Source organism: Anomaloglossus baeobatrachus, chromosome 7 (genome assembly GCF_048569485.1).
Source record: "Anomaloglossus baeobatrachus isolate aAnoBae1 chromosome 7, aAnoBae1.hap1, whole genome shotgun sequence".
In the NCBI taxonomy this organism is placed as follows: Eukaryota; Metazoa; Chordata; class Amphibia; order Anura; family Aromobatidae; genus Anomaloglossus; species Anomaloglossus baeobatrachus.
The window spans coordinates 290,455,564-290,471,587 of NC_134359.1; the positions used below are offsets into that span (position 1 = coordinate 290,455,564).

Below are 16,024 nucleotides of genomic sequence, written 5' to 3' on the forward strand. Positions count from 1 at the left end.
ATAATATTTGTTATGGGAATGTGTGACTGGATTTTGAGGTAAAAAATGGCTTTGGAGACTTTTTCCCCACAATTTTTCCTCAGGACATTGCTCTGACAGGACCATCCACTCTTTTATATTGATTATATGGTCTAGCGGAGAGGTGAAACTGTAAAATTAGGCAATATGATGATATAATAATGACTATGGGGCCGTGTGACTGGATTATGAGGTAGAAAGTGGCTTCTGAGACTTTTTTTTCCCCCACTTTTTCCTCAGAACATGGCTCTGACAGGACCGTTGATGATAAGGTGGAGCGAAACTGCAAATTTAGGCGATATTATGATATATTAATTATTCGGGGGCTGTGTGACTGGATTTTGAGGCAAAAAATGGCTTCTGAGACTTTTTCCCCACTATTTTTCCTCAGAACATTGCTCTGCCATGACCATCCACTGTTTTATATTGATTATATGGTCTAGCGAAGCGGTCAAACTGTAAAATTAGGCAATATGATGATATAATAATGACTATGGGGCCGTGTGACTGGATTTTGAGGTAAAAAGTGGCTTCTGAGACTTTCTCCCCCCATTTTTGCCTCAGAACATTGCTCTGACAGGACCAGCTACTATTCTATTGATGTTTTGGTAGAGCATTACTACTATACTAGTGATTATGGTGATGTGTGACTGGATTCTCAGGTAGAAAGAGGCTTCTGAGACTTTTTTCCCCCCACTTTTGCCTCAGAACATGGCTCTGACAGGACCATCCACTCTTCTATTGATGTTTTGGTAGAGCAAAGCTTCTATACTAGTGATTATGGTGATGTGTGACTGGATTTTGAGGTAGAAAGAGGCTTCTGAGACTTTTTCCCCCCACTTTTGCCTCAGAACATGGCTCTGACAGGACCATCCACTCTTCTATTGATTTTTTGGTAGAGCAAAGCTTCTATACTAGTGATTATGGTGATGTGTGACTGGATTTTGAGGTAGAAAGAGGCTTCTGAGACTTTTCCCCCCCCACTTTTGCCTCAGAACATGGCTCTGACAGGACCATCCACTCTTCTATTGATGTTTTGCTAGAGCAAAGCTACTATACTAGTGATTATGGTGATGTGTGACTGGATTTTGAGGTAGAAAGAGGCTTCTGAGACTTTTTCCCCCCCACTTTTGCCTCAGAACATGGCTCTGACAGGACCATCCACTCTTCTATTGATGTTTTGCTAGAGCAAAGCTACTATACTAGTGATTATGGTGATGTGTGACTGGATTTTGAGGTAGAAAGAGGCTTCTGAGACTTTGTCCCCCCCACTTTTGCCTCAGAACATGGCTCTGACAGGACCATCCACTCTTCTATTGATGTTTTGCTAGAGCAAAGCTACTATACTAGTGATTATGGTGATGTGTGACTGGATTCTGAGGTAAAAAGTGGCTTCTGACTTTGTTTTTTTCTATAGTTCTCATAACAGAGCTATGTGACAGGACTAAGCTTAGTAATGGTGACTGAGGGGGGGAGACGCACAGGTTCTCCTCCAGTCAGGGCAGGCAGGGCACGCGCCCGTGGCGGGAAGATAACGCGCGCCGTCGTCGTCGGCAGCGCGCCGCCTTCCCCTCTACGTCCGCGTGCGCGCCCCCGCTCCCGTCCTCTTCCTCCCTCCCCTTTCCTAGTGACGCACCGACGCAGGGCGCGCGCACGTCCAGGCTGCTCCACTCTCTCTGCCTTCACACACACAGGCAGAGCGCACTCACCGCCAGGAGCTCGCCGGAGCATGGCTGCCGGCCCGCAGCGCTCGCTTTGTTTTCGCCTCTGTCTCCCTCAGCCGCCGCCGGAAGCTTGATGGGTGGCGCTGGAGCGGAGGAAGACGAGGGCCCGGCGCACTATCCCGGCAGGAGAGCCGGCTTCTTTCCAGGGAGGTGAGTGTGACGGGAGCCGAGGGGGGTCATCCGTACTGGGAGGAAACTTCGCAGACGAGCGCCTTGGAGGCCGCGGAGTGCGGAGCGGGGCACAGGCCGGAGATCCCCGGCCTCTAGTACCTGCAGCTCCCGGCTCCCCCCTCATCTGATCCCGGCTGCGGGGCAGAGACCTCCTTTTATTTGTTATAGCTTCCCCTCCACCCCCAGATCACGTGATGCAACTTATTTGCTTTTATGCAAATTTATCTAATTTAAGTCACATTTACGTGAAAAAAATTACGTAAAATTTGCATTTCCATAGTAAGTAGTAGTTTGTTTTTTATTTTTGCACCGGTGTAACGCCAAAGTGCAAAACGTACGACCTGGAGATTATGAAAATGTTGTACGCTTATGGATTTGCTGCAGATGGTTTCTGTCAATTCTGTTGGATTCAAGTCACTTTTTTTTTTCATCCCCATCTCAAAATTTCTTTGTCACCTGTAGAATTGGTCTCCAGTTGGTGGAGAACTACAACTCCCAGCAGACGTGGTAGATATAAATCTGCTGAAAGTTGGTGATGACGGTTTTGCACGTGTGTTTGTCTGGGATTGTGCATTTATCTTATTATTATATGTAGTTATATTGTATCACTTGTGAAATCAACTGAGCAGGTGGAGATGGATGCAGTGAGGAACCACAGGGTTAATGGAGGGTAGCAATATGACTGGAGTGGTCAGCCTGGACACTGATCTGCCATAATGATAAAGGTGACTGGAGTAATATTAATGATCTGATGGTGACAGTCTGGGGGGCTTAGGGATGTTATCAGCAAGTGATCAGTCAGCTTTTAAAGTTGAAGGAAGCAGGAAAATTGAGCAAGAGTCAGGATCTTTGCAACTGTGATGAGGACCAAATTGATGACTGATTCACAGAATCTCCAAAACAGTAGCCAGGCGGCTGGCGGGACGCGTTGCCCGTTGAGGGGCGGCTGGCGGGACGCGTTGCCCGTTGAGGGGCGGCTGGCGGGACGCGTTGCCCGTTGAGGGGCGGCTGGCGGGACGCGTTGCCCGTTGAGGGGCGGCTGGCGGGACGCGTTGCCCGTTGGGGGGCGGCTGGCGGGACGCGTTGCCCGTTGGGGGGCGGCTGGCGGGACGCGTTGCCCGTTGGGGGGCGGCTGGCGGGACGCGTTGCCCGTTGGGGGGCGGCTGGCGGGACGCGTTGCCCGTTGGGGGGCGGCTGGCGGGACGCGTTGCCCGTTGGGGGGCGGCTGGCGGGACGCGTTGCCCGTTGGGGGGCGGCTGGCGGGACGCGTTGCCCGTTGGGGGGCGGCTGGCGGGACGCGTTGCCCGTTGGGGGGCGGCTGGCGGGACGCGTTGCCCGTTGGGGGGCGGCTGGCGGGACGCGTTGCCCGTTGGGGGGCGGCTGGCGGGACGCGTTGCCCGTTGGGGGGCGGCTGGCGGGACGCGTTGCCCGTTGGGGGGCGGCTGGCGGGACGCGTTGCCCGTTGGGGGGCGGCTGGCGGGACGCGTTGCCCGTTGGGGGGCGGCTGGCGGGACGCGTTGCCCGTTGGGGGGCGGCTGGCGGGACGCGTTGCCCGTTGGGGGGCGGCTGGCGGGACGCGTTGCCCGTTGGGGGGCGGCTGGCGGGACGCGTTGCCCGTTGGGGGGCGGCTGGCGGGACGCGTTGCCCGTTGGGGGGCGGCTGGCGGGACGCGTTGCCCGTTGGGGGGCGGCTGGCGGGACGCGTTGCCCGTTGGGGGGCGGCTGGCGGGACGCGTTGCCCGTTGGGGGGCGGCTGGCGGGACGCGTTGCCCGTTGGGGGGCGGCTGGCGGGACGCGTTGCCCGTTGGGGGGCGGCTGGCGGGACGCGTTGCCCGTTGGGGGGCGGCTGGCGGGACGCGTTGCCCGTTGGGGGGCGGCTGGCGGGACGCGTTGCCCGTTGGGGGGCGGCTGGCGGGACGCGTTGGCCGTTGGGGGGCGGCTGGCGGGACGCGTTGGCCGTTGGGGGGCGGCTGGCGGGACGCGTTGCCCGTTGGGGGGCGGCTGGCGGGACGCGTTGCCCGTTGGGGGGCGGCTGGCGGGACGCGTTGCCCGTTGGGGGGCGGCTGGCGGGACGCGTTGCCCGTTGGGGGGCGGCTGGCGGGACGCGTTGCCCGTTGGGGGGCGGCTGGCGGGACGCGTTGCCCGTTGGGGGGCGGCTGGCGGGACGCGGCGCCCGTTGGGGGGCGGCTGGCGGGACGCGGCGCCCGTTGGGGGGCGGCTGGCGGGACGCGGCGCCCGTTGGGGGGCGGCTGGCGGGACGCGGCGCCCGTTGGGGGGCGGCTGGCGGGACGCGGCGCCCGTTGGGGGGCGGCTGGCGGGACGCGGCGCCCGTTGGGGGGCGGCTGGCGGGACGCGGCGCCCGTTGGGGGGCGGCTGGCGGGACGCGGCGCCCGTTGAGGGGCGGCTGGCGGGACGCGGCGCCCGTTAAGGGGCGGCTGGCGGGACGCTGCGCCCGTTGGGGGGCAAAATTACACAAGCATCGTAGGTGTGATAGAGGACATAACTGATTCACAGAATCTCCAAAACGGTTGGCGGGACGCGGCGCCTCTTGGGGGTGTCGGCTGGCAGGACGCGGCGCCTGTTGCAGGGCAAAATTACACGACCATCGTAGGTGTGATAGAAACGTATTGGGACGCGCAGATCGTCGCAGCTTACTGTGTGGCTGCTCAGTACACACGGTTCTGTGTTGTCAATGTTCATTCTGAATGAGGCCGGGGTGCTGCAGTGTGATTGACAGTTCTGGTTGGAGGTCCTGGACATGTACCTGTGCTAGGGGCGCCGGACATATCTAAGGTTTAGATCTACTGATGCCTCCAGAGAAACCAGATGTGGAATAAGTTGTGCATTAGTACGCAGGATGGATGCCTCCTGTAAGCCCTGGACTACAGAATAAATGATATGATATATTGATTAGCAAAGTCGGCTGCAATTCGTGTTCCATTGGGGCAGATATTGGAAAATACATACTGGCCAAAGGTTTGTCTGGGTTTGCTCCAGGTCTATGGGCATTTTGAGGTCTGCAGGATACATTGGAGGTTTATGGCAAGAGTAATTCCTGATGTACACCACTATTTGGCTGATCTGGACTCTTGGAGGTTTTTCGGACCTTGCACATGTAGCGAGAATTCGGCCATAGATGTTTAGTTGGCGGTTGGGTGTGATAAATCCAGATGCTGCCGGCCAGTCCCAGTGCCCGTACCATGGAAATTGTGATGGGAGTAGCTTATTCTCATCTCGTAATGTGCAGGACATACATTGATACCCTCAAAATTTTCTACACCCTTTTTTTACATACAGTGCATAGAAAATGCTGAGCACTTTCTCTCTTGAAGAGCTTGCTGTCATTTATGGCTGTGAGCATTTTTTTGCCGCATTTTTTGGTGCAGTTTGTCACCCAAGAGTGCATGTCTTTCCATCTCCAACCAAAGTATGAAAATTCAGAAATGCTGTGTGCGCATTGCTTTACCCCCTATGAAGTTTTGGGTTGACAAATTGCAGCAATTCTTTGTGCATTTTTGTCCAGTGTTTTTGAGCTTTTCCAGCCATTGATTTTACAAAAAAAAAAAAAAAGCCACATGGGACAAAAACGCGGCAAAAATGCACGCTTTTTTTATTGCATTGTTCTGCCAGAAGATGTAGTTGTTTTGTTAACAAATTTTCTGCAGCTTGCGGACATAGCAAGTTAGCAGTAGCTTTTTTCTACATAAGTATGTACCCCCCCCTCTTTTCGGTACAGCATTGCTCTGTGTAGTTGCATCCCCTGAATATGAAGGTTCATCATCATCATCATCATCATCATCCTCCTCCCCTCCCCATCCTGAGTCTCATTTATTTTCTGAACCATCTCCCTAACGTCATTGTCATAAATCCTAGTTTTTATGTGTTTCCTGGTTTTAATTCTAGTAAAAGTAATAACCCAACCGAGAGCTGAGCCTTTCCACCTGCTCCGTGTCATCTCGGCCGCCCTGACGTGACTTGGTTGGACTTGGCCGGCTCGGTGTGTGCACATTGTGCTGTGATTCACATCGATAGCGGCGGATTAGATCAGGCCGAGTTTTTATGTCATCACGTATTTCTTTAGGAGAAATGTTTACGACTCCTCGTTATCTGCTCCTCTTTCATCTCCGTCCGCTCCGGGTTCAAAGTGCAGGATCTGTCGGGGAGAACAGCACGTCGCCTATTATAGGACTATAGCAGTGACCGGCCGCAAATTAGGGCAAGATGAAAGGGGCCTTAGTGTCTCCGTTTAGAGGGAGCGTAAAGTGAATAAATGCCTAGGTGAAGGTTCGCAGACTGATAGGATCTTCTCATCTCAAGAAGACAGTCTGTCCAGAATTTTTCGACTTGAACAAAAGTTTTTGGGTCATTTTCGGTAAAACGTTCATAGATTTTGGTAGTCTATACTTTTGGGGTGTTTTTTTGCTTGCTTGTGTTTTGACCCCAACGCTCATATATAATTTTCTTGTTTTGCAGGAGGCTAATGTTTATCGGGGACCTTCGTCTCGAAATGAACACATATTGAATCCACATCTTGATCCTTACTTTGTAATCGCATACCGTCAAGATGAGTGTCCAGGGGAAAGGTTTCCCTTTGGATCTAGGGGGAAGCTTTACTGAGGATGCACCCAGACCGCCGGTCCCCGGAGAGGAAGGAGAACTGGTTACAGCAGATTCCAGGCCGTTCAGCCACAGCTATTACTCTGCAAAAATCGATGGGATCAGAAACGAGACTTCGACGGCGACGCCGAGGCGGCCCGACCTGGACCTAGGTTACGAACCCGAGGGCAGCGCTTCCCCCACGCCACCGTATTTAAAATGGGCTGAATCGCTTCACTCTCTGCTCGACGACCAGGATGGGATTAAATTGTTCCGAACTTTTTTACAGCAGGAAAATTGCGGAGATTTGCTCGATTTCTGGTTCGCTTGCAGTGGCTTTCGGAAACTGGAGCCCAGTGACTCCAAGGTGGAAAAAAGGCTCAAACTGGCCAAAGTGATTTACAAAAAATACATTCTGGACAATAATGGCATCGTCTCCCGACAGATCAAGCCAGCAACGAAAAGTTTTATTAAGGATTGTGTTTTGAGGCAGCAAATCGAGCCGGACATGTTTGACCAGGCCCAAATGGAGATCCAGTCAATGATGGAGGACAATACGTACCCCGTGTTCCTTAAATCTGATATCTATCTAGAGTGTACAACAGTTGGCGGGGAAAGTCCTAAGGTTTACAGTGACCATAGCTCGGGGTCTGGGACGGGGAAGGGTCCACCTGGATATTTACCTACTCTTAACGAGGACGAGGAATGGAAGTGTGACCAAGCGGAGGACGACGACTGCGAAAGAGAATCTATTTCTTCAAACAGAATCAACCAGAAACTTATTTTAGAAGCTGCATCGCATTGTACGGCACCAGCGAGACGGCGGAGCGACGGGAGAGAGTTCAGGTAGGGCCCACGTTCATCTGATGGCGCTTATTTCAATATATCCTGTGTTATACCAGGACTGCATTGTGACATTGGAAAGCCTGCTAAAACCCTAGACAACTTGTGGGTTGGATGTGAACCTTTCAGCTCGGAAAATCCTGTTGACCTGCAGATATAGGGTTAATCTGCAGGTATATAGCGTTACGATGCTGCGCGGCTACTGGGAGAAAATGAATTTATTTCCTCCTGGGAGCTGTTGGCTTTGAATCATGAGTGTGCACTATAGGCACCGCTCACTTGTGAGTGATGGCTGTATGCACGCATTGGCGCTTTGTCAGCCCGCTTTGCCGCATGAGCTGTCAAAGTGCCTTGCCGTGCTTACAGCCATCGCTCAGTTTGGTGAAGGATGACAATGCTATGATGGGCAAGTCATTAGTTGTCTTCTGCCTAACACTTAAGGATTTTTGTTGTGTGAAAATGTTTCCTGCAATCAAAGCATAGCCCCTTTCCACAGGATAGGTAAGTGTCTGATCACTAGGGGTCTTCCTGAGCTTCCAAATCCCACCTGAGCGATATTGTGCCACTGGTGATTGTCAATTACATCAAGATCAGATGCTTAGCCCCTATACAACCCCTTTAAAGTGTCATAATGTGCAATTGTACAGAGCTTTGCAGGACCAGTTTTTCAGGGCAAAGCAGTTCTCTCGAATTTCCCAGATCTGACACCTTCTCCACTGCCATTGCTTGCAAATTTGCAGAGAGCGGTGTAACTGCAGTAGGAGCAGCGGTTACAATCACACCCGGACCCTCCATCTTGAAGGGCCCCAAAAGTCCTTTTGGCTTGTATAAAAACACCAATGCTAATAAACCCTTTATGAACTAGGGCGTATATGTCATAGGTCGCCTCCCTTTGATGTGTGCTCACACGGCGAGCCCACATCTTTCCCCGCACATGTCGGCTGACCTGATCAGCCAACATGTGCAGCTAACAGGCGTGGGTGGCTCTCTGATCTACCCGCACCTGCTAGCCAGTTAGAGATTGCGCTGTCAGTCTGACAGCGTGATCTAACGTGCTCCGGCGGTGATTGCGCTTTTCCCTGCCGCCATCACAGGGAGTCAATGGGTTGGCATGGAAGTGAGAGGTCAGATGATGCCCCTGTTGCTGTAATGACTCACAGAAGTTCAGCATTTCTGCTGTTCAGAGGGATGCTGCAACATTGCTCTGATCAGCAAAAGTGATCGAATAGTGGGACTAGTAAAATCAATAAAAAAAAAGTTGAAGAAAAGTTCTTAAAAATCTGAAAAAAATAGTTGAAATCCTCCCCCCTTTTTGCCTTCTTTGAAAATAAAAAAAATACACATTTGATATCGCTGCATTCATAAATGCCAGATTTATCAAAATATAAAATCGGCTAATCTCATTGGTAAAGGACGTTGCGAGAAAAAACTCAAAACTCCAGAATTACAGTGGGTTTTCGCCGCAGCATTGCATTACGATGCAATAACGGGCAATGAAACATTGCATCTACCCATCATGATTAAAAACTTTCACACAAGGCGCAAAAAAAGTCCTCACACTGCCCCAGATCCAACGAAAGTGCTAGATATATAGATTTTATTTTTATTTACTATGTTCACTATATGGTAAAAGTGATCTGGCAATATGATTCACCAGGTCAGTACAAGTACGCACATACCAAACATGTACAGTTTTACTTTTATCGAAGAGGTGAGGAAAAAAACCAAAAGTGTGTATGTAAAAATTATATATATAAAAAAATATATATATATATATATATATATATATATATATATATATATATATATATATATATATATATATATATATATATATATATATATATATATATATATATATATATAATTTTTACATACACACTTTTGGTTTTTTTTCCCCACCTCTTCGATAAAAGTAAAACTGTGCATGTTTGGTATGTGCGTACTTGTACTGACCTGGTGAATCATATTGCCAGATCACTTTTACCATATAACAATTTTACCATTTAACATAGTAAATAAAAAAAAAAAAAAAAAAGGAATTGTAGAATTGCACTTTTTTTGCAGTTTCACTGCACTTGGAATTTTTTTTCTAGTATGAGGCAGAATGAATGGTGTCCTTCAAAAATACAATTTGTCCTGCAAAAAAAAACAAGCCCTCGTATGGCTATATTGACGGAAAAATAAAAAAAGTTATGGCTCTTGGAAGAAGGGGAGGACAAATTGTCGGCTGGAGAAGGGGTTAAAAACGTGCAATAATTGGTGCTTTTTGCATTGGGGCCCATGAGCTTAAAGTAATGCCACGGGAGCTGGTGAGGATCTCGCGAATGATTGTATAGTATATTTTAATACAGTGAAACCTTGGAGTACGAGCATAATTGGTTCCGGGAGTGTGCTCTTAAACCAAGTTACTCTTATATCAAAGTGAATTTTCCCATAGGAAATAATTAAAACGCAGACAATTCGTTCCACAACCCAAAAATATTACTGTATTTACACACTTATTACAGTAATAAAAAATAATTTATTGTATTCATTTAAAATTATTACAGTACACTAATACAAAATACTGTACAGAACAGTAAAAGCATATAAAACAAATTAAACTATACGTTAGCGTACAATAGAATTGTTGGTGTGTGGGAGGTACAAGCAATGTGCTGTACTAGTTAGCCGAAAGAGTACAATACTGTATCCACAAATGCTAATTGATAGACATGCTATATAGTATATACTGTACTGTACACTCTATATAGAATAGTACAGAAAGTTACCTTCAGAGCGCGGTGAAAGGACAGAACCGGAAGTGTGCACGGTGAGGATTTGCTCTTATTGCAAATCATTGCTCTTAAACCAAGTTACAAATTTTTAGAAAGCTTTTCTTGTCTTGCAAAACGCTCTCAAGCCAAGTTACTCTTAATCCAAGGTTCCACTGTACTTTTTTTTTCTAAAGGATGTAAAGGTTAATATTAAGCCAAAATACCAAGATGTGTGCAGCCCTCCGGTCCAGCGGTCACATCTGACTGGTCTGATGCCGCAACGTCGTAGGTGTGTCGGGACCTACTAATGAGGGGAGGTGATGGGGATGCTACGGGTAGCCGGAGGTTTGTAGTTTGGTGGCCATGGGCTATGGACCAATTCTAGTAGACATAATGAAGCGTTATGCTTATACATTTGGTGCAAGGTTCAGCTATTTAGTTGCCCTATGTTCGGGCTCATGCACACGACTAATATGGCATCGCTCAAAATTGATGGACCTTTACTTTAAACCCTCCATAGTCATCTACGAGAACAAATGTTACCGATGATACTGAATACACGAGGCCTAGCTGCGACAGTAAGATCACGATGATTGTAAAAGGCTAGTTTCACACTTGCGTTGGACGGGATCCGTAGCATTGCGTTGTGTGACGCATGCAACGGATGCGTTGCATATAGTGGCACAACGCATGCTACAGATCATACACAATAACGCAATCCGTTGTAGGTTTTTTTCCTTGACTTTACACATCTGAGCATGCGCAGTTGTGTAAAGACAGCTGCGTTAATGGAATCCGTCAAATGACAGATTCTAACGGAATCCGCCACCATAGGCGTCCATTATAAAAACAACGGACGCAGACGGAATCCTGCAGGTTGCGTTTTTTTGACACTCCGCCAAGCACAGAAAAACGCTACATGCAGCGTTCCATCCGCCCGGCGGTCACTGACGGTCAGCGTCAAAACAACTGATGCGCTGCGGGGCGGATGCAATGCAAGACCATCCGTTGCTATCCGTAGCTAATAGAAGTCTATGAGGAATGTAACGGTTTCCGTAATTCCTCAAGGCTGCGGATAGCAATGGATACCGTCCAACGCAAGTGTGAAACTAGCCTAAATGTTTTGGGGCCGATGCTGATCCCTTCACATTAGCAATCAGCCGATTCGATGCCGCGATTCCCGTCCGTTCATAGACTGCAGTAATGTTGGCTTTGTACTGGTACAACGTTGCGTTTCTCTGCTTAAAAGATTTTTTTTTTTTCCTTTTTTCCCCTTGCGTCCCCCAAAGCGAGACTCTTATCCTTTTGTAAGAAAAATCACAGAAGCAAATGCGCCGCGGCCGAGTAACAAGATGGAGCAGGTGCACGATTCATTCCCGGCCTTTATTATCCCTCCGTCTGCAATAGATTATTAATGAAAAAATGTAAAGCATCCGCATGCGGCCCTCGGGGAGCGACGTGTTGTTTAGGTCACTGCCTCTTCTATTTCGTTTCAGCCATTTACAGGGAATAGATTCACCTTTTACGGTCCAGGGGCACCGCAACAAAACACCCGCAACTATGCTGCAACGTCTGACCAAGGAAGGGTATGCCGCCTGTATAGGGATAACATCTTTAATTTGCCTTTTGACGTTTTACCTGCACTGATACATTGGAACACACTTCCAGGACACAGGAGACATAAGATGATATTGAGAAGTACCAAAACGAGTCTGTAGTATAGGATATAGGCAAGCAGCGAGTATAGGTCTTATTCTATAGTGTAGTCATATATGGGATGGATCCTACAGCGTAAAGACTTGGTGATGGTTTTATCTCTACTATACATCATTACTTAATCATTTCTGGGGGCTCAGACCTCTGGGACCCCCACCGATTCTGAGTACAAAGGGGTCACTGCACTGTTTTCGCTGCTCAGTGGCGCTCTGGTCACCCGCTGGGCATGGAACGCCATTGAAGTGAATGTGGTCGGCTGTAGTTCTCTCACAGCCAGGGGGCGCCGTACAGAGAAAACTGAGCAGGGCACAATGCTAAATGGCCACTCGTTCATTCTCAGGATAAGGTTAGGGTCTCGGACCCCACTGATCATAAGTGATGGCATAATATAGCTCGGCAGTAACAGCCTGTACCTGGCTCAGACTAGCTGATAACAGCGAGCAGTGGATTGTATAGTCAGGTCTTGTGGTCACTTATGACATAAAAGCAATCAACAAATTCTATAGTCAGATCTTATGCTCAGCTAGAATGGCTGATAACAGCGAGCAATAGATGCTAGTCAGGTCTTCTGGTCACTTATGTCTGATAACAGCGAGCAATGGATTGTATAAGGTCTTGTGGTCACTTATAATTGCTGATAACAGTGAGCAGTAGATTGTATAGTCAGGTCTTTAGACTGGCTGATAACAGGGAGCAATATTCTGTAGGCAGGTCTTATGGTCAGCTAGAGTGGCTGATGGCAGCGAGCAATAGATGCTATAGTCAGGTCTTCTGGTCACTTATACAATCCATTGCTCGCTGTTATTAGACATAAGGTCTTGTGGTCACTTATAATGGCTGATAACAGTGAGCAATATTCTATAGTCGGGTCTTATGGTCAGTTAGAGTGGCTGACAGCAGCGAGCAATAGACTGTATAGTCAGATCTTACGATCGGCTAGCCTGGCTGATCACAGCGAGCAATAGATTGTATAGTCAGGGCTTATGGTCGCTAGAGTGGCTGATCACAGCGAGCAATAGATTGTATAGTCACGGCTTATGGTCGCTAGAGTGGCTGATCACAGCGAGTGATGCAATAGTGTACGTTTCTATAGTCCAACTTTTCTAAGCTTCAACTGGCTGATAACAGCGAGCTAGTAGGTCCTATGTTTGGCTCCTTTTTTCCTGTCCTACTTGTACTTTGGGGCGGCTGATAACAGAGAACAATAGTTTCTCTTTTTGCCTTCAGCATCTCCCTATCCTGGAATGGTTGATGGCAGAGAGCAGTAGCTTGCAGCTAGACTTGGGCCCTGTTTCTGGCATTCGTGTAGCTGGGAAGCCGGACGGTCGCTCTGTGGTTTGTTTTGCTTGCACATACGCGGCTCTGACGCCGGGGGCCGCCGCTCGCTGCTGTTTACCTTTTATAAGCCGCTGACCATGGGAGTTATGATCCGCGTGACCTCATCACACATCAAAGGATCGGCCGCCTATATGACGGCTTCATGTACCGCGAGGGGGGGCGTGAAGATGAGTTCGCTCATTGCCATGGCGATCCGCTTTTGCTGATGTGGGCCGCTGTTTTTTTCTTCTTCTTCTCCACTTCTTTCCTACTCACTTACAAGACGCGACTTCAAAGTCTTCCCCCGGCGTGATTCAGAGTTTCCAGCAAAGTTTTTTTTTTTTTTTTTTTTTTTTGTGTGCGAGTGAAACGTTTGATCCCCCTGGAAATTCTGCGCTCGTTTTACACAAATCCGGGGAATCAGCTGACCTTTTCATTTTTTATTTTCTATTTTTTTTCGTGGAAAGTCGATCCCTCCAGAAATGACAGCTTGCTCATTTTTCCGTCTAACATGAAGTAACGGAACAGAGTTTTGCTATTTACTATATTTATACCCCAGATCTTCGAGCGCGGCGTGCCGTGCGGTCGCTGCCCCAGAAGCTGCCTTTGATATATTTTTTTTTCTTTTTTCACAGAGCTCTTTTCATTCGGCTTCAGAAGTCTCGGAGCTGATGACATGTTTACATCTAGACCGGTTCTGGATTGTCAGGATAGATTGTCAGACATCTTTTTAGGGCTTCTTTTTAGGGTCCGTGCTGTATGTTATGGTCAGGAATGTTTTGATCGGTTTGTTTCTTTTAGCATGTTTACTACAGCTTAGAAAATTCATTTTTTAAGTTTGTGTTTTGTTTTTTTTTTTTTGTTTTTTTAAAGGAGAATTCCCATCACATAAAGTACTTAGTTTGCTGTGTAATTATGGGGTCCAAGTTTTGGGTCCCATACCGATCCAGAGAAGAGCCTGCACTGGGGAAGTGCAAATCTGTGACACCCCCCGAAGTTACCTGTAGTGGGGTCACCAAGCCTAGTCTCCTTTTTAACTTGTTTCCCCTGCAAATTAACCCCCTCAATAATCTTCCTTCATAGTGGGGTCACCAAACTAGTGATCGAGGCTGGAGAGATGGGTGCTTTGTCCCCTTCATTTTGGGAATCCTAGAGGTATAACCCCTACCAATCATAAAGACCATATCGTAGATAATTTTTGTAAATGGAAAACTCCTTTCAAGAAGGGGGAGTGCTGCATCCAAGACCCCAAACTACTATCCATAGTGGAAAGGGCTTTGGAAGAAGCGGCATGTCCGGGTGTTGTTCATTTTAATAAGTTCTGTGCAATGCTTCTTTTCCCCTCTGGGGGTGCTGCAGGGAAACTAAACACTTGCTGGACAGTTCTTACATGGGAGTACAGCTGATTGTTGTGATTCTCCACAATAGGACATCTGCCGAACCTTTTTGAAACTTGTGATTAGGAGGCTGCTGATATATGGCTGAATGAAGAACTAATGTACCATATTTTTCGTATTGTAAGACGCACTTTTCTGAGGAAAATGAGGGGTACATCTTAAAATCTGGATGTAGTTTACCGGGAGGTGGATAAAGGGCGGTGTGCTGGCGGCGGGGGCCCTGTTGGCTGTGTGGCGGATGTTCCAGACGCTCTATCGACGGTGTGGGCTTCAAAGAAATTGCTCCCGGTGTCACGTGCGCAGATGGCGCTCTCGGCTCAAAATCTCATGTGCGCATGCGCCGCCTCCGGCCCAGTGATCTCCCAGCAGTGGACTTAAGGAAAATGACGCGTACGCAGATGAGATCTCGTCTTGTCATTGAGCGGAGCGCGCAATCTGCACACGCGCCACCTTCAGGAGCCATTTCTTTGAAGCCCGCTGACAGAGCATTTGGGAGTGGGACGCCCACTGCACCGCCCTGTTCTGCAGGCCCCCGCAGCCAGCACAGCCCCCACTGCAGCGCCGGCAGCATTGGCGCCACCCTTCCCCCTCCTCTTCCCCCAGTAAGAGTATAAGACGGACTACTTTTTTTTTTCGTCTAAATTTGGGGTGTGTTTTATAATCCGGTGCGTCTTCTGAAACAAATAAATATGGTACATGTCAGTAATTATTCCTCATGGATCCATAAAGGACAGGTACCCCCCCCCCCCCAATCTTGCAAAGTTCCAAAAGCGCTTTATTCAAAGAAGCTGCATTTACTGTGATCGGTCAGATGGGTGCGGATGTCGCTGTCGGCCATATTTGTATAAGGCTGCCTCCCCGCAGACTATAGATTTGTACATGTACGGATAGAGCCGTGTCCGGCGCGCTTTGTCCTTGGTGTATCTGTGCTTGTGGAGGGTCCGGGCTGCGCTGCCTCCCACCAGCCTGGTGCTCAGGTTTCATTACATGCAATGAGGCACAAAGCGCGTTTTTTACTTCCTCAGCCACTTTGTGTAAATGTATCTTGCGAGTGGGCCGCGCTCGGGGTGGGGGCAGAGCCGCTTGCGTAAACCGTTTTCAAGTCATACTGGATCCATTTGTAAATTCCTCCCCTCCAGCTGAGCTGACAGGAAAGAAAAGCGTGGCCAGAAAAAGGGAGCGCGAGAGGGAGAAACAGAGGAAAGAAACTGAGCGAGAGGGGCCTTCTCCATCTCCCAATGTCTCACCGCACGGTCTGGGGAAAGTGAATTATCATTAGGCATTAGGAGTAATTACCCCCGTCCCAGTGACAGCCCCGAGCGACATGACAAGGCCTGGGAAGTCATTAACTTTTATTTACACAAAGGCAGCTTTACGCGGCGCGTTTCCCGGCCCGCCGCTCATTTCCACCGTCTCCGTAGTCATCAGGAAGAGCACGTCAGATCAGGTTACTGGATGCCCCCCTGTGAAATGCGTCGGCTCAA

The 16,024-nt window shown here is 48.9% G+C and overlaps 1 protein-coding gene across 3 annotated transcripts in view; it reads left to right on the forward strand.

Moving 5' to 3' along the window:
• AXIN1 (axin 1) overlaps positions 1 to 16,024 on the forward strand; it is a 128,076-nt gene that overhangs the window by 79,441 nt on the left and 32,611 nt on the right. For 2 of the 3 annotated variants that reach the window (XM_075318404.1, XM_075318406.1), the window contains exons 1-2: positions 1,710 to 1,892; positions 6,386 to 7,354. In XM_075318404.1, the coding sequence (XP_075174519.1) occupies positions 6,477 to 7,354 (878 nt within the window). In that variant the 5' untranslated portion in view covers positions 1,710 to 1,892; positions 6,386 to 6,476. Of the gene's footprint in view, positions 1 to 1,709; positions 1,893 to 6,385; positions 7,355 to 16,024 lie in introns of those variants that run through there. The other variant, XM_075318405.1, reaches the window with a different exon arrangement.